This window comes from Oenanthe melanoleuca, chromosome 3 (assembly GCF_029582105.1).
Source record: "Oenanthe melanoleuca isolate GR-GAL-2019-014 chromosome 3, OMel1.0, whole genome shotgun sequence".
In the NCBI taxonomy this organism is placed as follows: Eukaryota; Metazoa; Chordata; class Aves; order Passeriformes; family Muscicapidae; genus Oenanthe; species Oenanthe melanoleuca.
This window is the reverse complement of record NC_079336.1, coordinates 87,951,825-87,976,547: the sequence shown is the minus strand read 5'-3', so window position 1 is coordinate 87,976,547 and position 24,723 is coordinate 87,951,825. Positions and strand designations below refer to the sequence as shown.

Here is a 24,723-nt window from a genome sequence, read left to right as displayed (position 1 = left end):
GAATTAACACTAAAAGAAATACTGTGGTACTCTGAATGTATTTTAAAAAGCAGTCAGTGAAAATGTGTTCAGGATGTGTCCACTTAAACCCTTATTTTTGTAACACTTCTATTGAGTGGGAACCCCAAGTGAAATAGCCTAGGAAGCGATTAAACCTTCAGTTTCCAAATGGAAATTAAACCAAAAAGGAAATGTTTTGCATTCTTAAGTGCACTCAGCTGTGATAACCTTGTCTTTAGTAACAGAAAGGAAGGACTAAAGCATCCCCCTCACAGAAAGAGTGAGAGCAGGTTGGATTCCTGAGACTCTTGCTTTGCAAGAGGGGGTTTTGAAACAGGAGCACTTCCTCACTGAAAAGAACCTGAAATTTAGTACAAGCAGAAGCTGAGGTACCTGCTTTGACATCAGCAAAGGTGATTTCATGGGGAGGACAGGAAAAGCAGGGAGAGAACAGGAGCACTGAGCCATTCATTGGGGATGAGCTGCAATCCAGCTACAAGGGTTTTTTTTTTTGAAACCTGGATAGTGTGATCCCAGATGAAGCAAGGACTTCTACAGTAATCACAGCAGCACAACTACTGAAGCTGTCCCATCAGGAAGCATGCAAGGAAAGGAGGAGAAGGGCAAAACTAGTAGGCACTGAAAAACTGTTTGTGAAATGCTGGCAATTTCCAGCCACTATAACCACCAAACTCATGTGCACTCCCACAAAGACAACAGGTATCATCAAGGAGCAAACTCCCAGCTGCTGCTGGCCTCTAATCAAAAGGTCAGCAGTAACAATAATAAATAGTAACACACAAATAATTATCTGAAGCAATAGTAATTTCTTATATGCTGGTTTATTTTTTCTACTCAGAGCACCATCCAATAGTGGTGGGGCCCACAGAGTCCCTCCTGCAAATTAAGTGGTTTAATGGTGAGACACAAAACAAATCCAGAATAAAATCTGTAACATTGTGAAAGAGTGGGCAAATACATCGAAACAGCCTTCTAGTTATTCAATTGGCAGGCAGCTGTCCCCTACAAACCAGAAGATGGAGAATCATCTAAAAAAATCTTCCCTTCATAGAAAGCTTAAGAAATAGAACAACACAGAATCATATTTTTATTATATCTGTATTATTAATAAAGAATTGGGAGCAGCTGCTTTTTTTTTCCCATATAAATCAGAATTATGACAGTGACAGATAAATCCACATATGGGACAATTCACATTCTACTTAAGTTAGTGAAAGTCAGAGGTTAGCAGCAATTTATGCAGCTCAGGCTTCTGCAGTCCTCTTGCTGCTGAAAGACTAACAGGGAAATGCCATAAAGGGGGTCTGCTTTCACCCTGCAGGATCTCCAGTTTTGTATCAGCTTAAGAGGAAGAGGAACATGGCACTGCACACTTCATTAAAACAGCAGTGATGAAGCCAGGGTAAGAACAAAGAAAAACTAAGAGACATAAAAAATAAGAGCTGAAATTGTAAATATAAAAATGCTAACAACATCCACAGGACACTAAACTGTTGTAATAAATTCGTGCTGTAAGAGTATGTGGCAAACAGTGGGCTATGATTTCCTCTTTTTGTCAGAGAAAGACTGGAGAAAGGTAGAAGGAAATCATCATAATCTAATATAGATGACATCTTTGATTTCTTTTTTGAAGTAAAGCATCATTTATCCCAACCTAACATAATAGTCTTATTTAAAATGTCACTGTAGTCCTCATGGGGGAAGAAAAGATTTATTTTTCTCAGTTTACAGCTGTAGGCTTTGCACAGTACTGCATAATACTCTACAGTAACTACATTTGAGAAAACTGAGTGGCTTTATATCCAGTATTCTCCAACCCATCAAACATTAAATTCCAAAATGCTTTTGAAAATGTAAGCCTCTGTTGCACCTGTCTGTATTCATGATACCTACATTCACATGAAGCACAGAGACTTGATGTTAGCTTGTCCAAATAATTCATTTACACTTTTCCAAGGAGTGGGAAACAACTCAGGATTTACAAAAAGACCAGTCATATTTCAATTATTAAATGCTTTCTTCTCTCTTCTAAGGAATGTAATTTTACATTATACACTTCTTAACAGAGAAATCCTGGCAGAAAGAACTTGCAGGTTAAATAATTCCTGTAATTCCCAGCAAACAGCCCAGGTGTATGACACTCCTACAGATCTGTTTGTCTCCTCTATGCTATGTGTGTACACACACACATATTTTCTGAGCAGAGAACTGACTCATGATAGCTAATTGTAGTAATAAACTCCATAACACAGGGAATTAATTTAATATTCTGCTGTGCCCTTTCCACAGGCATTCTCTAGGTACAAAAATGTACCTCAAAACTCATCTTTAATGCTGAAATGTGGCTGATCTTCAGGTTTAAAATCCAGATTGGGGCTGCCATCTTCATTCAGAATTCGACGAGAAGTATAGCCAACAATTGGATATTTGGCTTTATAAACATTATTGAAGATGTCATCCAGGGACTTCAGTTCCTCCTCTGTGAGTCCTGTCTAAAAGAAATAAAAATAGAGATGTTTACATGCTTTTTTAAAAAAATGATTACTGTAAATGTTAGGGTCAGCTTTTGGGTTTACACTGCAGAGCATGATGAACAAAATTGATAGTACAGCCTGTAATTGTATTCTTTCCATTCAAACCCAGCCTTGACAAAACTTAAAGGTATTCAGGCCAAACAAGCAACAAGCCACCACCAGAGCTAGCATTCACTGCCACATCAGGATACACCAAAGCAATTGACAAAGAAAGGAATTCACTGTCTTTGTGAGCAGCTTTTGAAACAGCAGGTGATTCCCCTTTTACATGCTTACAGATGTTGTATTGATTCCACAAATTAAAAACTTTGCTCTTGAAGGCTGTTAGCATCTTTCATGACCAGTAAATATATTTTATGTATCTCAGAAAACTAATGCATTTTGATTTTAAATATGAGTCAACTTATATAAATACAAACAATTTAAAATCATCACTCGTCATCTTGCATAATAATAAAAATTTGCAAAGTGGAATAAAACTGATGGCCCATTTTCTTACTGTGTCATGTGTAAGATCTGCTGGATCCAGAGACATCTTTGCAACTCCTCTTGTTGAATCTTTTCCAACTAAAGCATTGTATGGGGCTCCTTTTCCATAAAATTCTGTCAGATTAAAAAAAATAATAAAATCCATTGATGATCTGACAATGCACAGGGTATGTTCTGCCTCCACCCTTCACCAGCCTGTGAACTGAATGTCAGTAAACTGAAAGCAACAACTCAAGTCTAAGACTCTTCTTTCCAGAACTGACTTTGGATTTCCTCCTTCTTGGGGTTATACAGCTGTTGAACTTCCTATACTGCATTCTTAAAATTTACCTATTATTTAGGGCGTTGTGCATTACATTCTCATGAGATGTTTTTAGTCTTGTCTAATTTAGGATTTGTAGATCAGCTAACCCAACGTGTATGCCCAAAGTTAGTACAAACACAGTAACAATCTATTAGTTTACTTATGTTGACATCAAGGCAAGTGTCTAAGACCCTCGTGGTCCCTTCAAACTTTTTACAGCAAATTTGGATTAAGTAGCAGGAGTTCAAATTAGGGAAGGCACAAACAGCAACAGTTTGTTGGAAAGTGCTGGCTTGTCTGTCTACACATTGTGATCTCAGACCAGTGTAAGTTCTAGACAAAACCTTAATAAGGGAGCTGTCAGAGGAGGAAAATCAAGTGTTTTAGAAGAGGAAAAAGTGTATCTTTTTGTCACAATTGAACTGCAGGCATCCAATACACTGGGAATATTTAAAAACAAATGACTGAATAATGACATGAAAGCAAAGTAGACAGCAGAGGGGAAGCACACTAACCTTTTCCAGAGGTGACATCAAACACTACTCCCTTCACTGCCAGGTAGATGGGCTGTCCTTCCTGCAGGGAAAGCCATCAATACATCCTCAGCACTTAAGCACAGGCAAAAAGCAGTTTGTTTCAGCTGTGAAATCCACAACCTCTCAGGACACAAATTCTTTGTTGTATGTTTAATCTTGTTATACCTCCATGCATGTTCCCTCTCTAGACATTTCTTGTTGTGCTTTAAACTGCTCCTAATACTCTTTGAAGATTCAGTCATAAGCAATGAGAGAATCTTTTTAATCTAAACAGTGCAACCATAGAAGACAAGTCCCTTTTGCAAGTCACCTCTTGTCTGCACACTAGTCTGCTTGAAGATTGTCTACGGCATCTTTCTATTCCTAATGCAGATGGATACTGCTCAAAATAAAAGGGTGTGCAGCCAACAGCATTATTTGATTAAGAAACAAGGATAAATACATAAACACACGTAAATCTAATCTGCTGACATCTGTTTTACTTAATAAGCCAGTGCTTCTGCTTTGTGTTTTATCCATAAGATGTAATTTTATCCAGACATTGGTTAGTCTCCTCAAAGTATCTAGAGAAGACCCTGAGAAGGTCAGACAGTGAGTGTTTCAAAAGAGAAGCAGACGTGTATCAATAAAGGACTTCAGGACTTTAAAATTAACTTCGGCCCCAACTCATGGCAATCTGAAATTCTCCAGCAGGAGCACCGTGCCAAGGAGGGAGCGAGTACAATGGGCACAAGGCACCTAATTATCCAACTGCGTGTGTGCAGCATCAACGGCGGCCGGGCCGAGGGGCAGGCTGGAGCACACGGGTGCTGCACACTCTCTCAGACTGCAGCCCCAGAGCCGAGAGACGCAAGAGGCACAGGGGAGGAGGGACGGCGGGGCAGCACAGCAGCAGAGCGCCACAAAGCCGAGCTCACGGGAGCCGGGGCTGCGCGGGCCCGGCCCGGCCCTACCTGGTGCCCGTCGTATCTGGCCAGCTCGGGCTCGGTGAAGAACCGCACGGGGGCCTCGGCCGGCGGCCTGAAGCGCAGCTGGGGCTCGGGGCTGGCGGCCGGCAGCAGCAGCAGCAGCGGCAGGAGCAGCACCAGGCCGGGCAGCGGGGCAGCAGCGCCCGCCATGGCGGGGAGCGCGCACCGCCCCGGCCTGAGGCGGGCCTGGCCCGGGAAGGGAGCGGGGCGGGACTGGAGTTAAAGGAACACGGGAGGGAAAGGAACTCGGCCTAAAGGAGAGCGCCGGGGTCCCACAGGGACAGCGCTGAGGGGACAGGGCTGCTCAGCCTGAGGGAAAGGAGGGCTGGGGGAGCTTATCGCGCCCCACGGCTGCCTGGAAGGAGGCCGCAGCCAAGCGCGGGTCTGCCTCTCCTCACGGGTAACAATCGATAGGACAAGGGGAAACAGCCTCAGATTGTGATTTTTTTTTAGATTTTTAGGTTTAGATGGGATATTAAGGAAAATTTCTCCACAGAAAGGGTGGTCAGGCACCGGAACACGCTGCCCCCGGCGATGGTGGAGTCAGCATCGCTGGAGGTATTTAAAGGAGCATGGATGTGGCACCTAAGGATGTGGTTTAGAGATGGAGTTGGCGGCACCATGACAGACACCTAATAACAAAAGATTTCTCAATTTTTCTCCTTCTTCCACTCTTGAAGTTTCTCTGCTAGCTGTTTTCAATGTTTATTCACCAAATCAGCGCATGCGTTGCAGGCTTCATCTTTGTGACTTGAAAAGCACAGACAATTTTAGCCGAAGAATGGAGAAAATAAATAGGAAATTTTCAGATTATATGTTTTCCTTATGCTATAAATACGGCATGGGGGAATATTCAGGACTGGCAGAAGAATAAGCTTGATGTTTATCATTCTGTATAGAATTAAGAAAATTAGAAACTTTACAGTTCAGATACATGGATCATCACATCCCTTGCTGCAGTGCTGATAAGTGAGAATCTGAAGGATTTAAAGCCCAGATGTTTGATCCTGTAGCATCCACTTTTCCTGACTATAGTGCTGTAATTCAAATGTATAATAAATAGGATTGTTATTGTCAAAGAACCTCAATCTTGGTTATTAACTTACTAAGTGTGGGCCTTAGGCAGAGGGAAACGATCTAGTCAGCAGGGACTCCCTTACAGTGTTGCATCTCAATGCACAAAAATGTTGCACGTGCTTTTTCTTGATGACGAAACATTAACAATTATTTCCATGCTGGGCAAGAAAAAAAAAAAAAAAAAAAGAAGCTGTGTAGGTATTTGTGGCCGCGTGGCTCGTGAATCAGCCCTTCCGCGGTTTTGGCTTTTATTTTCCTGCAGTGTCCCATTGCTGCGGGCAAGGGGGGTCACCCCGCAGGAAAATTAAAAAAAAAAAGAAAAAAAAAAAATTTAAAAAATTAAAAGGGCAATATTTTGGGCAGCTTGGAGGGGCAGGCTTTCCAAGTCTGCTTGTGTTAGCAAAGTTTGTCCGCGAAGCAGAAAAGGCTCCTCTCCCCATCAGCGCCTCTCAGGGGGCAGAGCTGTTCCCACCCATCTCCCCTGCAGCCCCCTGGGCGTGTGCCGAGCAGCCGGACCGCAGCGCCCAGCCTGGACTACGGCTCCCGGCAGCCCCGGCAAGGGGCGGGCACCGCCGGGGACGGGAAGGGAAGGGAAGGAAGGAAGGGCCGGCCCGGCGGCTCGGGGGTCCCGGCGGCGCCTGCGTGGCCCTGCCCGGGCGGGGCAGCTCGGCCCGGCCCGGCTCGGCTCAGCTTGGCCCGGCTCGGTTCAGCTGAGCTCGGCCCGTGGCTGCCCCGCCCCTGCGGTGCGGCGGGCGCTCCCGGCCCCGCGGCGCCGCTCCCGCCGATGCTATGCCAAAGCCAGAGGTGTCCGCATCCTACCAGGAGGTACGGGGTGCCGGGCAGGGCTGGGGGTGGCGGGCGCCGGTGCCCGACCCGGGGACAGCCGGCGTGAGTTCGGCTCGGCTGGGTGCCCTGCAGGGCGGCTCGGCTGCGCACGGGTCCGTGTTTTACCTGTGGACGCGGGTAGAATAGTGGTCAGCAGCTGTGTCAGGTGCGTACACCCGGGTTTGCTAACAGGGGAAGGTCTGTCGGGAGTGAGAAGCAGAGCTCCGCATCCCAAACTGAAGGGCGCTTTATCACCCTGCCAAAGCCCGAGGCAGCGCCTGGTTTGCATATCAATGTACAGGCTCGGCAGCGCGACTTCCTTGCTCGTTCCTGCCTCTCCTAGTAGACCCACAAGCAATTTGTGCCGAGTTAGCAGCGGTAGAGAGTTACAGCAGAGCCCTTTGGTTTGTGTCTTGCAGGCAAAAGGGATGTAGATATTTTCCTTCCTCTACACGTGATGGGTAGTTTGAGGCTCAGCTTTAATACATTCTAATTTAGTGTGGTACTGTCTGTTTAGTTTCAGCTTCTGGTTTTCTTGCCAGGCTAGAAGGCATTGGAAGGTGATGAATCAGCAGATCAGCAAGATGCCTGTATGAACAAGTTCTCCTTTTATTTAAGGGAGTTTTATCCAGTAGGAAGGTTTTAGCCCACCACTCTCAGATGGGATTGACTTGTGTGCTCCTAGGGAAGAGACTTGAGAGAGTTAGTGAAGCTGCATTAATGCTTGAAGTGTGAACATGGACGATGCATGTTATGTTTCCACCTTAAGTATCAGCCACCACTGACACTGCTCCATATATTTGGGTTTATCCCAAACTGTGGCAGAACTCAAGATAGGGTGTGTGTAAGTGCAGCACCTGTGTGTCCATTCCTTCTCCAGCACCTGCAGCAGTCTTTGTTGCTTCTGCCCCTGGCAGGGTTCTCAAATGGCTGGAATTGCCTTTTCTGAGCTTCTGTTTTCCAGTGCTTTTCTGTGTACAGGACTGAAAAAGATATGTCCCATGCTGGGACATGGGCAGGTTCCTGTGGTTGTTTCTCCCTTAGCTGTGTGTGCTAAAGCCAGAGGAATGCTGAATGAAGGTCTTGCTTCTTGCCCTTCCTGTCCTTGACCTCCTGTCCTGGCTCTCCATCCTATTGCAAGCTCAACTGCCCTGCAATCTCTGCTCCTTCTGATTGGCACTATGCTTCACCCTTTATCAAGAATACCTTACCAAAAATAGGAAGGGCTGCCTGTGAGGGTGAACCTGGTTGGTGTGCTCCAGGTTTGTTGTTGGCAGAGTCCCTGATTCCAGGAGGAGTGACAAGTGTGAACTGGAATCAGCTGTCCTGCAGTAGTGCTCTGCTGGCTTCCCAGTCACTGGGGTTGGGTTTGTAGGTCTGTGCTGCCCTGCCTTACAGGGTCAGGGTGCTTTGTGCTGCTCAGCATGCAGTGGCTGAGCCATGCACAGATCTTGGTGGCCTCAGTTCAGGATCTGCAGTAAAATACAGTTGTTTTTAGGGAACAGGTCTTACACATCAGCTCAACCTGCTTACTGCATCTAAAGCAGTGCTAATAGTCCTGCTCTTGCCTGCCTGTCCTTCTCTGGCTTTATGTGTGAAAAGCTGGAGAAACATTGTGAGCAGAGATAAGAAAACATAGTTGCATATTGTTTGGTATTTTTTGGTTTGTTTCTTAGGAGTCCTGAAAGGTTGTGTTTTCTGAGCTTATCATAGAATCATTTAGATTGGGAATTACCTCTAAGATAATTTTTCTTCCACTTGTTGAAAAAAATAACTGTAGGTCCTCTTGGGAGGATAGGAAATGTTGCTTATTTTGTTCTTTTTTTAAACTTGTGTTGGGACCTCCTTGTCATCAGAAATAGAATTCACTTACTCTCCCAATAACCTCAGTCAATGAGATGCCTGTACCTGGGGAATCAGGGAGGTGTGGGGGTCAGCTGAGGAACTGCAGTGGCTTTCTAACTTACATTACATTTGTTGGATCAGCTCTGATATCAGGAATTTGCATATGTATAAATGGAAGTGGTTTCTTAGCTGATTTAGTATAACTAGTACAGGAGGTTCAGTGAGTACTTTTCTTGGGTCAGATAAACAGAACCAGCATGTTTCTACAAAAAGGATCAGAGTCTTCATTTTCCTTCATTTTATGGTGATAATTGAAAAAGATATCTTCTACTTGGACCCTGGTAAGAGTGTTGCATGGGAACTGAGTTTTTAGCCTACAAGCTACCTGTTCACTTCTTGCCTCTTGCTGTGGGAAATCAGGCTTTATTTATGTACTAAGCATTTCAAAACAGCTGGGTAACTGCTTTCATCTTGCTTTGTATGGTGGAAAAGAATACAGAAATACAGCAGGAGGTGATGGAGACTCTAGGTCAGACTTTGAAAACATAAAATGAGTGGACTCCTTCCTAATATGTGCTAATGATGATCTGGTAATGGCATAATGATGATTTCAGTACTGAATTATAGTTGGGTGAAATAAAAGCACTCCCTTATGGGTACATGCATGTTACTGTTGTGTAAGTTAGGGGTGTAGTGTTTAATAGCATTCAGTGCAGCTGCAGCATTAACTGTGCCCCCATTTTCCTTGAAACAGGAACAGAGCTAATGGGTCTGCACTGTTGTAATCTCTGTGTCAGTTCCCACCACGAAAGCAAACTTGGGAAACATACAAGAGATACTTTATATTTATGATGTATAAAATCTGTAGTACTTCACAATATTGTGTGGTGTGTACCTGATGTGACAAACTTCTGACTCTGACAGAAGTGGCCTGGCAGTTTGAGCCCAGAGCTCTGAATAGCAAAACAAGAAAACATCTGGTCTCTGTTGGTGTTTCAGAAACACTGGAAGGCTGATTAGTTGCATAACCACTAATACATAATAATCTGCATTGTGAGATCAAATAAGGAGCAGAAATATAGAAATGCTTGACTGTTGTCTCATGATGACCCAGCCACCTTGTGTGGCTGAGACTGTATTTCAGTGCCTTAACACCTGTCAAAATGCATCTCGTGCTTTTTGTACCTCTTTATTAAGAAGTGCTAATGCTCTGTTTGCTGGTATGTGGTGTGGTTTCTTTATGCCTTAAAATACATTCTTCAGTGACAGAATGAAGTTCCCACTTGTCAGAGAACATTGTCCTAATTGTGAGGTTAAAGTGTGTTGGAGCTGCTGGGGAAATAATTACTTTGAAGTTTAATGGAAAGGTGATGTTATTGTTGAAGCAGCAGGGTGGAAGTAGGTTAAATTTGTAGCATGCAAGTCACTTAATTTTTGGCTCTAAGTCGACAGAAATGTAGCTTTTGTCTTGTGAACAAGTGGAGCAGATGTTGGGTGCCCTTGGCCTGGGAGCATGTTTTTGTTTGTTTGGTTAGTTGGAGCCTCTTTCATTTGTGCCATAGAAATTCCAACAATTGCAAGTTGAGAGCATGTTTGGAAATTGAACCACTGTTTTAACTACACAGCTAAGTGAAGATGTGGAGCGAGTATCTGAAAATCCAACAGAGGGGAGAGAAGGAGAAATGGAAGTTAATGAAGATTCCAGCTCTGCTATTTTACCAGGTGAGAACTATTGACCCAAAACTTACTGATTTTTAGGGCCTGTTGGCTGCTGGTGCACATGGCTTTGGTTGTTTTGGTTTTATTATTTTATTGCACTTCTAAAAGTAAGCAAAACACAAATTTCACTACTTATTTTACTTACTTCACTAATTTCACTTACTTATTTTATGTGAATCAGCACTGATGGAAATCCAAGGAGATTTTCTAAGGACTCATAGGATAATATTTCTTTGTCAGGAGCTGTGCTCAATCAAAACACCTTCAGCACATCTGACTCTGAGATAGTTAGTATGTCATCTTCCTGTATGTTGTGTCTCACCTGAGTGGTAGTGGATTGCAAGCAGAGTCTGTGCCAGATTTACATGAGCAAGATACAATATTGTATAGATGCTTTAAAATAGATTCTTAGTATTTAGGCTGCTTTTGGTGGGGTGGGGCAGTGGCCTTAAGCAGAGTGCCAAATTCTGGCATGTGAAAAGGAGGTACAGTCTTAGGTTGACTACACCTCATGCTTGAGAAGGAAGCATCTGCCTGGCTGATCATCAAACCCAGAATTAGCTGTGGTTTTTTAAATCAAGCTGAGTTTGAGGTTTACTTTCCTTTCATGTGATTGATCTTTAAATGAAAATTCAGCAGAGCTATCTGTATTTTAAAGTCCTAATCCATGTTCTGTTTGGTTCCAGATGGTGAACTGGGTACCACTACCCCTTTTTTGCGTTTCAGCAAGACCTGCCTAAAGAATGTTTTTTCAGTAATTCTCCTGTTTATTTATCTACTGCTCATGGCTGTAGCTGTGTTCCTTGTCTACCAAACCATCAGTGACTTCAGGGAGAAGCTCAAGCACCCAGTGATGTCTGTCACTTACAAGGAAGTGTCCTTGTATGATGCACCTGGTAAGAGTGGTAACAAGCAAAATGGGTTAAGTTCTTGTTCGTGTTTTTCTTGAATTGTTTTACATTTTTTACATTCATTCTTCAGAGCCCAGAGTGCATATAATACTTTGACCCAGGTCTTTAATTTCCTCACTTTAGATTAAGAAGTTGTGTTGACTTTGCACAGAAATGTTAACATAGTATGGGAGATTTATGGGAGCTTTCATGCCATTAACATGAATGGCAGAAGCTGTGGAGAATTATTTCATAGATAGGAAGTGTTTTCAGACTCTAGAATGAGTCCTCTTCTAGGGGAGGGAGATAATTCCTTTTGGAAATACTCCCCATACTGTATCATTCAAGCAGAGTAGCACATAGGATGTGTATCAGAAGCTCAGTGTTGCACGGGGCAATGAGATGCCATTCACGGCAAAGAACGTGAATTTCTCAAATCAACCACAAAATAACCACAATGCCACTTTCTGCTTCCACCCTGCCTTGTTTACAATGTGGTATTACATCAGTAGGCAATGAAAATGTGATGTGACTGCAGGGAACAGTGCTGGCATAAAAATACAGCGTGGCAGCAGAAGCTGTTGCAGTTTGCAGAAGGAATTGCTCCACAGGAGCATTTTTGAATAGTGAGTTCTGTTGTTATTATTCTTTTTAATTGTCCAGTAGCCATTCATAAGTAGAGCCATGGTAGCAAATGCAGCTCAGTCAGTCATCAGTGAGTTTCTAGTTTAGCAATAACACTTCTGTTTGAAGTGTTACCACATTTTCTGAATACCCACTTCAGTAGTTGTGGCTGAAAGGTGTTTTGAGTTATTGCCATATTACTGTAGTTGTTTTTCTCTATGGCCAGTTAGGCCCAGCTCTGGAAGTAGTGCCTTATGTTTGGGCCATATGAATCTGACTGTTAGAGCAAGCAAACTCAAGCTTTTCCCCTTTTTATTTTGTTCCCCGTGTGAGCCTTTCATACAGCAACAGGAAGAAAATAAGCAGATTTTAAATAAGCAGAGCAGCGTACATATAAATCTAAAAGTATTGTTGGAGATCCCTGCAGATCAGAGAACCTAAATCAATGTAGTCCTTTATTTTATTGCCCTATTAAAATGATGACAAGTTGCAAGCATGGAGCTCTGAAGAAAGGAATAAAGCATTTGATATATGCTGAGTGCTGTGACATTTCACATTTTGGTGGGCAGGTCATCTCAGTTGAGAGTTAATGATATCTAATCAATCATACTTTTTTTTTTTTTTTTTTTTTTTTAAACTTAGACTATCTTCCAGCAAGCTTGTTTCCAGTAATAAATGTGGCATAGGTGGTGTAAAAGGATTTTGAGGTTTGGCTCTTGTATTTTGCCAGCCTTCCAAAGCTGAGGAGGCTGAGGTTGTTTGAATGCACTGTTGGACTGGAGCAGAAGGTTTATGGCATATGTGGATTTGCATCCAGGTGGGGTAGTTGCCTGCCCTACCCAGTAATGTAAATAACAAGGGATGTAGCAATTAGTGCATGTTTGATGGCTTTGATTTTTATCATGATGTCACATTCAGTTAACAGAAGATGCTGTATTCTGAAGAGCATCTTTTCGCTCCTATTAGCTTGGCCAGTGATCTTTGATCTGTCATGTATGATATGTACATTATTTCCAATTAACAGTTGATGTGTAAAATGCTAATATCTGAAACCTAAAGCTCTACATGTCCCATTTGATGCCCCCAACATATTTTACAGATTCATCTGGGGTTGAGGGACTGATGGATTAGCTGCTGGCTTGTGAGAAGACTAGGGAAACTTGCTAGCTTCTATGAACCTTGAATTGTAACAGAATATGAACCCTGATTTTTTTTCAATGCATTGTGGGGGTTCTGTCCTGATGCAGTTGGTGCTTTTATCCTGCTCCAGAAAAATGTGGAAGTGCATGGTTTAATTTGATTGTTTTGTGGCATTGTAAGGATAGCTCAGCATCCTGTGGGATTCAATTCCAGAATGACAATCTCTGTCCTCATGAAGAGAATCAGTGCTCTCCAGTGTTTTTTCTCCCCAAACAGGTATTGCCTTTTACCCAGGCAAGGCTCGGCTGCTCAGCTGCAAGCATCATTACTACGATCACATTCCCCCTCTGATAAATCCAGGTCAGCCAGGAGACATTGAATGCACCACTCAGAGGATCAACTACACAGATCCTTTTACTAATCAAACTATGGTAATAACAATATGATAGAACAAAGCTTATTCAGTGTGGGTTTTCTGCTCATAATCTTGTTGGAAAGTAAAACTATGCACTACATGCTGTAAAAAAATCCTTGCTTCTGGTTTGGATTTTTTGTAAGCCATCTGTCATTTTGTTTTCAGAAATGTAAAAGACCTCAGTCAGTGTATGTATGTGTTATGGAAGATCAGCTGTCCTGTGGGTGTGTGCAGCACAAAACCCTTAATGGGATAAAATAAGTCATTTTTCACAGTGAAACTCACTTCATTCTTCCTCTCAATGAACTGGGAAGCATTTTCCTTGATATTGTAAATCTGGCTGTGATTGAAAGCAGTGTCAGTATCCATTAAAAGAGGATAGCTAATTTCTTCTCATATGTTTGCTGGGAATTCATACATTAATTCCTGCTGGGAATTACATACTGTGTTTGTTTCACACTTGGAAGAATCTTAAATGGCCACCAAGTGTTTCATTACACTGAAATGCTTTGAGCCAGCTACATGGGTACATTGAGTGATAAGTATGTCTTAAATTACCCTTAGAAGTGCAGGGGAGCTTACTTCTGTATAAACAAAAGTCCAAAACTCACAAATGAACATATTTAATACTTAAGTATTAATATTTAAACCCTGAATCCTGATGTAAAGACCTTCTTTTTAAACTAAAAGGAGGGACTGAAGTGGCATTCTTGTTAGATATTTTAATAGATGTGTACTTAGTGGCAGCCAAGAAACTCTGTGTGTATGAGATTTCTATAGAGTATTAGTGCCAGATGGCAAATTAATGAAGAGGAAATGAGGATTCCTTTGCTGCTCTCACCATCTCTGTTTGCTTACAGAAGTATGCTTTGGTTGTTCAAGGCCCTCGTGATGTGAAGAAAAGGGAACTGGTGTTTTTGCAGTTCCATTTAAATGAAACAGACCAAGATTTCAGTGCCATTGACTACCTGCTGTTTTCTTCTTTCCAAGAGTTTGTCAGCAGGTAGGTAAAGGGAGGATGAGCCTACTTACTGTCACAATACTTGTGAAAGCAGGGTGTTTTCAGTAAAAAATCAGGCAGGATTTTATCATTTTTTTAAAATGTTTGGGCTATGTTGATGGTCTTTCATGCCTTTGTTTACTAATCTGACGTTTAAAAAATGTACTCAGGGCTTTTTCAGTGACAAAAATTGTTCTTCAGTTGTGCTTAAACCACTTTTTGCTGCAATTTCTAAAAGCTTGGAGTATGTTCTGGCTTCCTGCTGTCTGCTGCTGTGGGTGACCTGGAAGTGTGCTGTCCTGGCTAGTGTGTCAGGAAGTGCATCAAGAACATGAATATTTCTGTACCATTTGGGGGTTTTTAAAGCAGTTACTGTGAAGGTCAGATCCCTAGATTGCTATGTTGTGATTTCATTGAAAGATTAACTTCCATCTGTATTACTGGCTTTGTTTGAGATTCTACAGAATGATGTAAATTCATATATAGGGTTTTCAAAATAGCTTTGTATTGGTTTGACATTGGCATCATTGGAGTATCTAATCAACCTTCTAATTTTTACAAGAATGGAATTAATCCTGTCTTGAACTCTCTTGAAAGACCTGCTCCTTTTTCCACTTCTTGACAATAAATTTCATACTTAGCAGTTTAATTTTTGAGTTAATTTAAGTTCAAGTTCTGTTCTTCTCTCTGAGATCCAGATTAATAGTTAGTCAAGAAATATTAGTCATAGTGACACCTGATAGAAAACCTTAATTTGAAAATAGATGCTCAGTGAGAAAGGGACAGGGGATAGAGGATCTATGCAGAACAAAATGAGGTGAGGGAAGGAAGAGAACAGATTTTATTGTAGCAAGGCCTTCTCAGAAGCTTGGACATGGTCATACTGATGCTTTTCAAATGGATCAAAGACTGGAAGTGTTCAGACACAATATCTCTAGGTGGCCAAAGACCAGTTAGCTGGATTTGCCTTTTACAAAGCACTTCTACTTCAGTGAAGATGTCCTAAATCTTTAACTATTTTCTGTAACTGTACTGAAACACCTCAGAAAATGCTAATGTTCTGGGTGTTCTAGGCATTGTTATGTTAGGGTGAGAGAATACCAATTAAGAGTAGTGGTGTAGAAGGTGCTGCCTTTTACTTCTGTTGTTTTTCTCTGGTTTTATGGCTTGTGCTCTGGTTAGAAACACAATGGGACCAATTGCAGCAAGGTGTTCAGCTCTTCCTGTACTGCCAGACACAAGCAGTGCCTGAGACCAGCCCTGGTGTTGCACCTGGCTCAGAGCAGGATGAACAGCTCAGTCTGTGCATCCTCAGGCCTTGGAAGGCATGTGGGAAATGGGGATGTTTGTTTGGGGATGCAGCCTTTGTGCTTGCTAGAGGCAGGTAATAGGAATGGGAGTTAAAACTGGTTTTGAACTAACCCAGGTGAATGGTGACATTGGCAAGGGGATGGAGGCCTTAGTGGTAAATGATCTGCATGTCTGGATGGAATGCAGAAAAAGAACCAGCTGTGGACAACAGGCCAGTGGTGTCTTTTTTGCAGCATCCTCCAAAACTTGATACAAATGGAGTGGCTTGTCTTGCTCAGTACTGTGTTTGCTGTCCTGGCATGAACTGGCTGGGCTCAGGGCAGGGTGGGAGTTTACATTTCTCCTGACTGTGAGAAGTGCATGTCACCCTGCACTGTGTTTGTGGAGAGCACTCATTCTGTCCAGTTTCCAGCAGAAGAGAAAATAGAACTGATTTCTTGTTCATCAGCAGATGCTAAATTTAGCTGATGGGAAGTCTGGATTAAGATATCTGTAGAAACTATTGTGTGTCCTTCCATACAGCCTCTGAAAACTTCAGTTACTGGCCTCTGTTAACTGCTTTTCCTCAGTGTTTCACTGGTTGTGAGAGCCCAGAATCACACTGTGCCCAGCAGTTCATGTACAGTGTTATCAGAGGTGCCACAAGTAATGAAAAAGTGACATCTAAAGACTTGTACCTTTAAGAGATTTTTTTGTGGTGTAGTAAGTGCTGAGGACTTAAGCAAGGTCCAGTTGTTTCTGTCAAGGGTTTTATTCTCTGCAGCTCTTCTGTTAAAATTGGATCAGACTCCATGAAACTGGCACTGCTCACTGGTTTTGTTCTGGTCTCCACAGAACACTGCTGCACTGTGTGCTGTTGTTGGCCTCTGAGCTGGAGGGAGATGCTACTGGCTTCTTTCTTTTTCTTTTTTTTTTAAGGCAGTGGCAGCTGCTGTCTGTACCATATTAATTGGAGGGAGGGAAATAATGAAACTCTTGCAAATGACCCAAAATGTGTGGCTAAAAATACAAGTTCCTCTCCTGAACTGTCATTAGGATAATACATGGAGTTCAGAAGAAAATCCTCTGAGTATACTCCTGACAAAACTCTTGTTAGTGTAGCATGTCAAATAATTTATGATCCTGTAAAAGTATGGATACCAGTGTGAAGAGATCAGAGATTATTTAAGGGTCTAAACAGAGCTCCATGTTAATGTCTCTGACCTGGATTGCTTCATGCAGAGAAATACAACACAGAAGGGTTGAGACTTTTGGTACCACACCAACCTTTATTAGATGCCATGGCTGTTTGAGAGTTTCCCTCTCTGGGGAGACACAGAAGCAATAAACACAGATTGGGTTTGAGCCATCTGTGGGTTTGGCTCTTGCTGTTGCATTGGAATATGCTGGTGGGATGTCCTAAACTTCTCTGCTCTCGTGGGTGGTCCATAGACACTGGTGTTAGAAGGATCCACTGCAGCACTACAGCCCAGCACAGAAATAAGTTAGTGACTCCCACAGATAAAAAAAAAAGAGAAATAAAAAAGGAAAAACACCAAACAGCAACAAAAAATGAGGTGTAGCTTGTGTGGGTTGTTTGTCTTTGGTGTGAAGAGGGAATTAAAAGAAACTGCCTGGAGAACTGTTTTTCATCTTAAAATCCCTGTCCTGTCTTGTGTTCACTTGGTTGTGTGTGGTTTTAAAGCTGTTATTTGCCCTTTGCTATAATTTGTGCAAAGCTTGTGCCTCTCTGCTGTGCTCCTGCTGTCCACCCCCCTTTTTTCCCCTCACTCTGTGGCAGTGGTCTGGATTATGGAGATGCCTCTCAGATCACTTCTCCACAGCTTCTCCTAAGATATTATTAATCCTTCTTTCCCAAGCCTGCAATTACTGTCAAAGGCAAAGCATACTGCTGCTGTATGCCTACCATGGAAGTTGTGGCTGTAACCTTCAGCTCTGTGTCATAACTTCCTGCCTCATTTTTCCATGTTGGCTTGGAAAGCTTTCCTGGGATGCTGTATTTAGCCAGCCATTAGGCATATGACTGGCTGGCAGAGTGCTAATTATGTATGTTCCTCTTGAGTGGCAAAGCACTCCAGTGTTCCCCTGTGCTGTCCCCTCAGCTGCTGCTCTGCCCACATCCCAGAGAGGGAGGCAGTTGTGGGATTAGGTGTTCCTGTGTTGCTCTGCTGAGGAGCAGGAGGCTGTGGGCTTTGTCCTCACATCTTTCCTGTGGGAGGTAGAGAGGTGCCATCCTGTTGGGGTCATTTAGTTGACCTCAAAATAAAGATATTCCCTACAACACCCTGGGAACAGCACCTGTCTTGATAGGTAGCAAAGTGTGTTAGTTTTTCTTTCCAGAGCCCCTTCTCTTTTCTGTGCATGTGCACAGTGGAATTGTGTGTTTGAGTCCATTGCCTGAAGCCCTGACTTGAGAGAATGGCTCTGCTGGGTTTTGCCTTCCTGTGGACATGTGTGCATTCACCTATTAAGCCTGAGCAGGTGGTGTGGTACAGAGTAGCCATTAATGTGATATTTATATCAGTGCAGTCCTTTTGGTCCTTGTAGACAAGGCACCTTGGTTTGTAGAAAGAAAAGAAGCCCCAAGTTTGAAAACTAAGAAAAAAGGCAGGAAAACTTCAAGTCCTGTCAGTGTCAGACAAATCTTCCTGATTGGCCTGTTCTGGGGCAAGAGCTTGCTTCTTCACCTCTGCTTTTCTTCTTTAATTCTTTGCATTTTTCTCCTGGAATACCACCTTAGTCTCCTAAACACCTGGTTATGCACACCCTCTGCTTAAAAGCAAAGAACTCTTCCCCTTTTCCTAGGTAGATGGATTTAGTCTGGATCAAAACCCTCTCCCATCTTTTAAGGACCAATATACCCTGGCATGTCTCTACAACCTGAAATCTATCTTAGTAAAAACAGCCTTTAATGATTTATGACTTCTCCCAGTGGTTTGTTTACCCCTTCTTCTCAAATGAAACCTTGTTGGAAAAGCAGCTGCAGGGCTGGGCTTAATTCACAGGGATGACATGAAAATGGTTAAAATCACAGTACTGAGGAGCTCCAAGTAAATAGCATGGTTAATTCACTATGTCCTGTGCAGCTGGTAGAGAAGAGATGAAGACCATATATGCCCTAAGGTTACCTCTTTACCACTTGCAGCATGAGTGGTGTTGCAAGCCTTAAAGATTTACAGTCACAGTATTAGAAAACAAAACCCCAACCAAAACACACAAAGCAATCCTGCAGTTCTGGGGGCTGCAAATAGCTGTGATTGCATATTGGGAAAACAGCCACATTATTGGAGGTGGGAGCCTTACACCAAAGCTGCAGTGTTTCCAAAATAATAGGAATATCCTGAATGTACATTTTGAGGCATTTTGAGCATGTCTGCATTGCAAGTGGTTTATTTGGCAACCAGAAATGAGGTGAAGCACCCTGTCCTTCCCCTAGGCTCTTCCTGCTGTCTCTTGCTTCTTAACATGGTGATGAGTTGTTTCCTGAGGTCCTGGCTCTGCTCCTTTCTGCCCCAGAGGTGACAGATGAGCAGAGCTAAGCTCCCTGTGAGGCAGAACACTCCCTACAGGCAGGCACAATTCCAGGGTCTAGGCACCAGGTAAGTCTCCTCTGCCGTGAAGGATGCACCAGTGAACTGCTAACATTTATGGAAACGTCACTACACAATGTTTTAAATACATTGAATTAAGCAGGTGGAGGATAAAGGGAATTATGAACATAGTTTGAAGTGCCTGTGAGTCTGACACTCTCCTTCCTACAGTGCTTGGTTTGGTCAATAAAATAATGCTTTTTTTTCCTTTAGTCCAGAAAAAGCAAAATTTATGAAGGACTGTGAAAGCTCCTACTCCAGCTGGAAGTTTTCTGGAGGCTTCCGAACTTGGGTCAAGATGTCCTTGGTCAAAACAAAAGAAGAAGATGGCAGTGAGACTGTTGAATTCAAACAAGAGGTAAAAAACAAAGAGAAGAAATACTCATAATGTTTTGGGAGTTGTTTTTTGTTTCATTGGATCCACAATGCCACTTTGCACTGAGCAGTTTTCACTCTAGTTACTCACACTGCTTCTCAAGAAGGGATTCTGTAGAAGTGTAAATGTCTTGATGTGCTCAGCTCTTGGTGTGGCCTCATGACAGAGCTCAGGAAAACATCTCCTAACAAGGAGGCCAGAAATCCAGGCCTCAAATGGGTTATGGCACCTGTAGTCTGAGGTGAGGGTCCCAAGAGACTGATACAGAAATATTAACTCAGCTACCTGCAGTTCAAGGTGGAGAACAATTGCCAAAGGAATTGTCTAAATAACAGCTACTGTTGGAAAGAGGTATTGTTTAGATTGCCACTGATGTCAGGATGGAGAGGTAAATGTAAGCCTTGTGTCCTTTGTAGCATTCTCATGTCTGCATTTTGTTTGGGTCTGGAATTTTTAGCTGTTCAGTGTCCTTAGAAACATGGAGTAACTCCACTTCTTGTATCATTTAAAACTAGAAAATATACAGGTGGAAGATGCAAGCTTATCTAGAGAGGAAGTGAGCCTGACTTCCATTCATGTTCTGCTCACATTAATGAACAGGAAAATTACTGTGTTTTGAGTTTGTTTTGCTTCCAGTGTTGAATGGAAAGGAAATGTCTCACCAGTGGTGAGAAAAGAAAATTTTAAGAGCTGTCCTTTCTAGAGGGTGTCTCTTACAGAGATTATACTTTCTCTTAGTCCATGGTACTCTTGGAAAGAGTGTTCTGAGGAGAGCAAAAATCAAGCAAAATCTTCAGTTTTATCTTTAGTTCTCACAGTCAGGTGCTACATGGCACAGCTTTAAGGAAAGACCAGAGCTGTGACTGTGAGAGGGTACCCTCCTACTCCACTGGAGAAGGACAAGAGGCAAATGCCAGAGTCATGCAAGTCCCAAATTAATACCTTGGTTTGGAGGAGAGGAAAGAATGCATCAGTCTGCTGCTGCCATGTAAGCACTGCCAACAGCTGTCTGTCTGTCCTTCATCACCTACAGCTCTGTATCATTTGCTCTTTGGTGCTTACCAAGTGCAGGATTTTTGAAAGTCCTCCTTTGTGTGCCCAAGTCTAACATGTCTCAAAGTGGAAACAAAATGCTGGCTCAAATTCAGAAAAAAATAGACCTTTTTATGGCCATAAACATCTCTTTAGTTCAGCAGCTGTGAACTCTGATCATCAGAGTAAGTGAACACTATTGCTGGTTTGGATTTTCTGTTTGTTTTTTGGGTTGGTTTGTTTGTTTGTTTTATTAAAACCTAGGAACCGGGAATCAGATCCCTATTAATAATACAGCAGAAATTGACACAGCTCAGACATAAATTGCACTTGCTTTGTTTGACAATAGAGCATCTGCTCAAATTGCACCAGGAAGTCCATTAGCCTTTCAAATCCCAACCTGGGAGCTGGCATACCAGAAGGATGGGTGCAAATACTAGGTCAAATACAACAGTCACTCACTGTGCTAACTAGCCCAGCAGCCATTCATTTGTATTTTCTTCCTTTCCCATTGCCTTTGTTGAGCCTTGTGTGCTGTTTGTTTCCTGGTGTGCAGTTTTCCTGGGTGAGTGTGGTTGGGGGGCTGGTACCCTGCAATTAGGAATGAGCTGTACAAGTGTGGGGCAAGTCTGCAGCAAAGGTGTTTGACCAGAAACCAGGAGCTGGGGAAGCTCCATATGCTCTGAGTGTTCTAGCTCCTGCTTCTGCTTCTCTGCAGCCTAAAATCTGTTCAGGGATGAAGAATTAGAGAAACTGAGGTATTTGTAAAGAAACTGCACCATGGGAGATGGGAGGCTTCTGTGTCAGGTCATCCTCATGCAGTGGGAAGGCTTGTAAGGAGATGAAGAGAGTGATCTGCCTAGACTTCCAACTCAGCCATCCTCTGCCTGGAAAACTGGCCTCACAAAACATAGAAAAGGCATGTTCTTCCGTCATTTGTCTCATCTTTGTGTCACAGCCCTGATACAAAGTCACGGTGCTGCTGGATTCATTGATTCCAGTACAGAATTAAACAGGACGAGCAGCAGTGCTCCCCTCTGCAGCAAGATGTAAACACTCCTTTGAGGTTTGGAGAAGGGAGAAGTCCTTCCACCACTGTGCTTTCCTGAGGTCACTGTGTGGTTCTTGGGCTCTTGTGTTGGCTCCTAGGAGCAGGGGGCAGTTCAAACTGTGCTGGCTACTGCCTGTGTACAAACCCTGTGCAGTTTGTGCCCCTAGGCTGGGGGCAGGTGGTACAATACAAGTGTTTTCCTAGGGCCTGAATGTCGTAATATTTTCCTGCTTGTGGTTCTTGAGAGACTGGTTTCATGTGGCTGTAACATAGTCTGGTATCCTAACCCAGTTCCCTCTTGGAATTGTGTTACAGCTCTCTGCTGGGCACCATTAGTTTAAAGTGGTTAATGGGCACTACTGGGAAGTATGGTTTTGGTTGTTACACCTGGGCTTCTTTCCTTCCATGTTCATTATGCACTTGCTAGAATGCTCTAGTTTATTCTATAACCCATTTTTCAAAAAGAAGGGATCTTCCTGTTACCATTATGTGGTTTTCTGGCAAATAAAACTAATTTAACATTCATTCATGAGGATTTTCCAAATGTTGTATTACTGCAAGTAAATGAGTTTTGGAAATTAATTGCCCCCTCTTGAGAGGCAATGTAGAAATGATATTGTACTGTGATACTGAGTGAGAAATAGGAAAATAATATGAACATGAGACAGGGAGGAAACTGCCCTTGCCCTGTTTTGGCAGCCCATTGTTCTAGGTAGAGAAAGGCTGTGGTGGAAGTCCCTAAATAGTCTCGTATTTCACCTTCTCTCAGGCCTTTTCTTTTGCACAACTCATTGTACCATTGAAGAAAGTAACCTGCACTTTTCTTTCCCTCTTCCCAGACCAGTGTGGTTAACTACATTGACCAGAGAACTCAACCAAGGAGTGACCAGCTGTTCTTTGTGGTGTTTGAATGGAAAGATCCTTTCATACAGACTGTTCAGGACGTGAGTGACCCTGGAGTCCCTTCCTGAATCACTGTCTGACTATGCACACTCGTGGTTTGTGTGTGCATGCACTTGCCTCTCTTACTTCCCTTCAAGAAGCAATGCAGGGAAGAGTGAGGATACACTGAAATTTCAGTGTAGGCTCTTCCTTATGTCCAGTAATGCATTCTGTGTGGAGCTCAGGACCATCTGATGCTTTTCCTTGGGCTGGTGACACTCAGCATTCTGCTTGCAGCTAGAGGTGCCCATAGCTAAGAAAAGAGCCTGTTCCTCTGTGTTCTAGCAAAGGGTAGCTTCAGGGCTGAACTTTTTGCTTAAATAAGTCTGCTTGGGTAATCTGATTTAATGTTTGTTTTTTTTTTTTTAATTAATTGACAAGAAACCTAGGCTGAAATAAGAATAAAAATAGCCTGGTGTATTTTTAATCAATTATTAGAATAAATTCATTAGAATAAAATGTGGTACTGTATTTACCTGACAACCAAGGTCCAGCAGCAGCAAAATCTACAGTGTTGGTGTGTTCTGGCCCAAAGCCAGAGTGTGAATTCAGACTGTGTAGGACAGGAATTGGTCCCTTGCACTCCTGCTGTCCTAGCAGGACCCAGGCACCTCCTTTAGAGCCTATTCCCACACATCTCACTTCTCTCCACCTGTGTGGGATCAGATGAGGGGTCTAATATTTGTCATCTCTTTCAGATTATCACAGCAAATCCCTGGAACATGATTGCTCTTCTTTGTGGAATCTTTCTGGCCCTCTTCAAGGCAGCAGACTTTGCCAAGTTAAGTGTTAAGTGGATGATCAAAATCCGAAGAAGGCATCTGAAGAGGACTCGTCAAGTAACAAACCACATAAGCTGAGACTGCCTTTTAACTGTTCATAGCAGGAGGGATAGAAAATAACTGGAATAAACTGCAATCAGCAATTAAAGCTGAAAACCAGGTATGTTTCCTTCCAGAGAGATGCTGGCTGGAAGAACAGCCTAGTGAACTGGCTTGGAACTGCAGAAGGAGCTGACTCTAGGTCTAACAAACTCACGCTTTTCTAGTCCAAGTTTAACAAGTTTACCTCGGTGTATGGGGGAACCAGGGGGAAAGGAGGGAACTCACTAATGTTCAGAAAGTCATCACTGTAGTAAATTGTGAAGAAGTGGACAGTGTTTGAACATTTCTCAGCCAGACCGTTTAGTTTCTGCATCAGCTGTGAGCTGCTCGTGTGGCACAGCCACTGCCTTGATGGCACTCAGTGGAAGGTAAAGGACTCTGAAAACATCCTGGCCTCTCTTCTCCAAAGTATGTTTTGAAACAAAATACACTGGAATTCTACTACATGTCATCTTTAAATCAAAGTACGACGACTTTAATATTAAAGAAATACTTCAAGTAATCTATTGTGTGCCTTCTTTGAAACTACCTGCTCTCAGGTTCAGGAGCTTTGCAGGAGGGCAGGAGTGTTATGGCATGAGGATAAGGTGAAAACCTCTGATCAGTCCGACCTCAAATCAAGCACCAGGGCAACCTGGCTGATCTCAAAGTCTGTCTCAGGCTGTTTCTCCCTCTTTCTGGCAGTCTTTCCTAAGGAAATGAAAAATAAGTCTTTCATCGGCAGGGCATGGAACTGTGATTCTCTGTTCTATGGGGAATGCCTGCTCACCAGCTGTGCTGGAGTGCTGGTGTCTTTTTCTTCCTTATAAGTCCCTTGTTAGTTGAGTTGCCTGACTTGGACGTGTGGAGTCTACAGGGAGCAGGGCACCTCTGTGTGTTTGCTGCAAGGATGCCAACTCACAGTTTGCTTCTTCCTTCCTCTTCCAGCAGAGTACTCAGAGAAATAAGTGTATCAAAAGTACACCCTCACCTTTCTTCCCTGTTTTTGGCATCTGAGGACGCCTTTTGGGGCAAACTTTCCTACTTTTAGCTGGCTTCCAGAGCAAATTAAGGCACTACATTGACCAGACACAGCTTGAAACAGGGGAGCAACAACTAATTGTAGTAAAATAAGCACAAAAGCAGCACTGCTGTTTGGGGGAAAATGTTT

General features: G+C 43.0%; 2 protein-coding genes and 1 long non-coding RNA gene across 4 annotated transcripts; 2 read left to right on the top strand and 1 right to left on the bottom strand.

The window, feature by feature from the left end:
* Window positions 1-823: 823 nt before the first annotated feature.
* Window positions 824-5,204, bottom strand: NENF (neudesin neurotrophic factor). Its single transcript, XM_056488992.1, has 4 exons — window positions 4,838-5,204; window positions 3,864-3,924; window positions 3,055-3,158; window positions 824-2,513 (listed from the first exon to the last, which is right to left on the bottom strand). Exons 1-4 carry the CDS (start codon window positions 5,000-5,002, stop codon window positions 2,337-2,339), a joined length of 507 nt encoding a protein of 168 aa, XP_056344967.1. The 5' UTR covers window positions 5,003-5,204; the 3' UTR covers window positions 824-2,336.
* LOC130251927 (uncharacterized) lies at window positions 5,143-5,679 on the top strand. Its single transcript, XR_008840257.1, has 2 exons — window positions 5,143-5,252; window positions 5,349-5,679. It is a non-coding gene; the product is annotated as an uncharacterized LOC130251927 (long non-coding RNA).
* Window positions 5,680-6,517: 838 nt separating this feature from the next.
* PACC1 (proton activated chloride channel 1) lies at window positions 6,518-24,075 on the top strand. Of its 2 annotated transcripts, none has more exons than XM_056488990.1 (8): window positions 6,518-6,754; window positions 10,225-10,321; window positions 11,005-11,214; window positions 13,249-13,403; window positions 14,248-14,390; window positions 19,502-19,646; window positions 22,587-22,691; window positions 23,388-24,075. In XM_056488990.1, the coding sequence occupies exons 1-8, from the start codon at window positions 6,719-6,721 to the stop codon at window positions 23,547-23,549; spliced, it is 1,053 nt and encodes a 350-aa protein (XP_056344965.1). In that variant the 5' UTR covers window positions 6,518-6,718; the 3' UTR covers window positions 23,550-24,075. The 2 variants fall into 2 exon arrangements, with proteins under 2 accessions (XP_056344965.1, XP_056344966.1); XM_056488991.1 differs by having other exon boundaries at window positions 6,519-6,754; window positions 10,162-10,321.
* The last annotated feature ends 648 nt before the right edge of the window (window positions 24,076-24,723 follow it).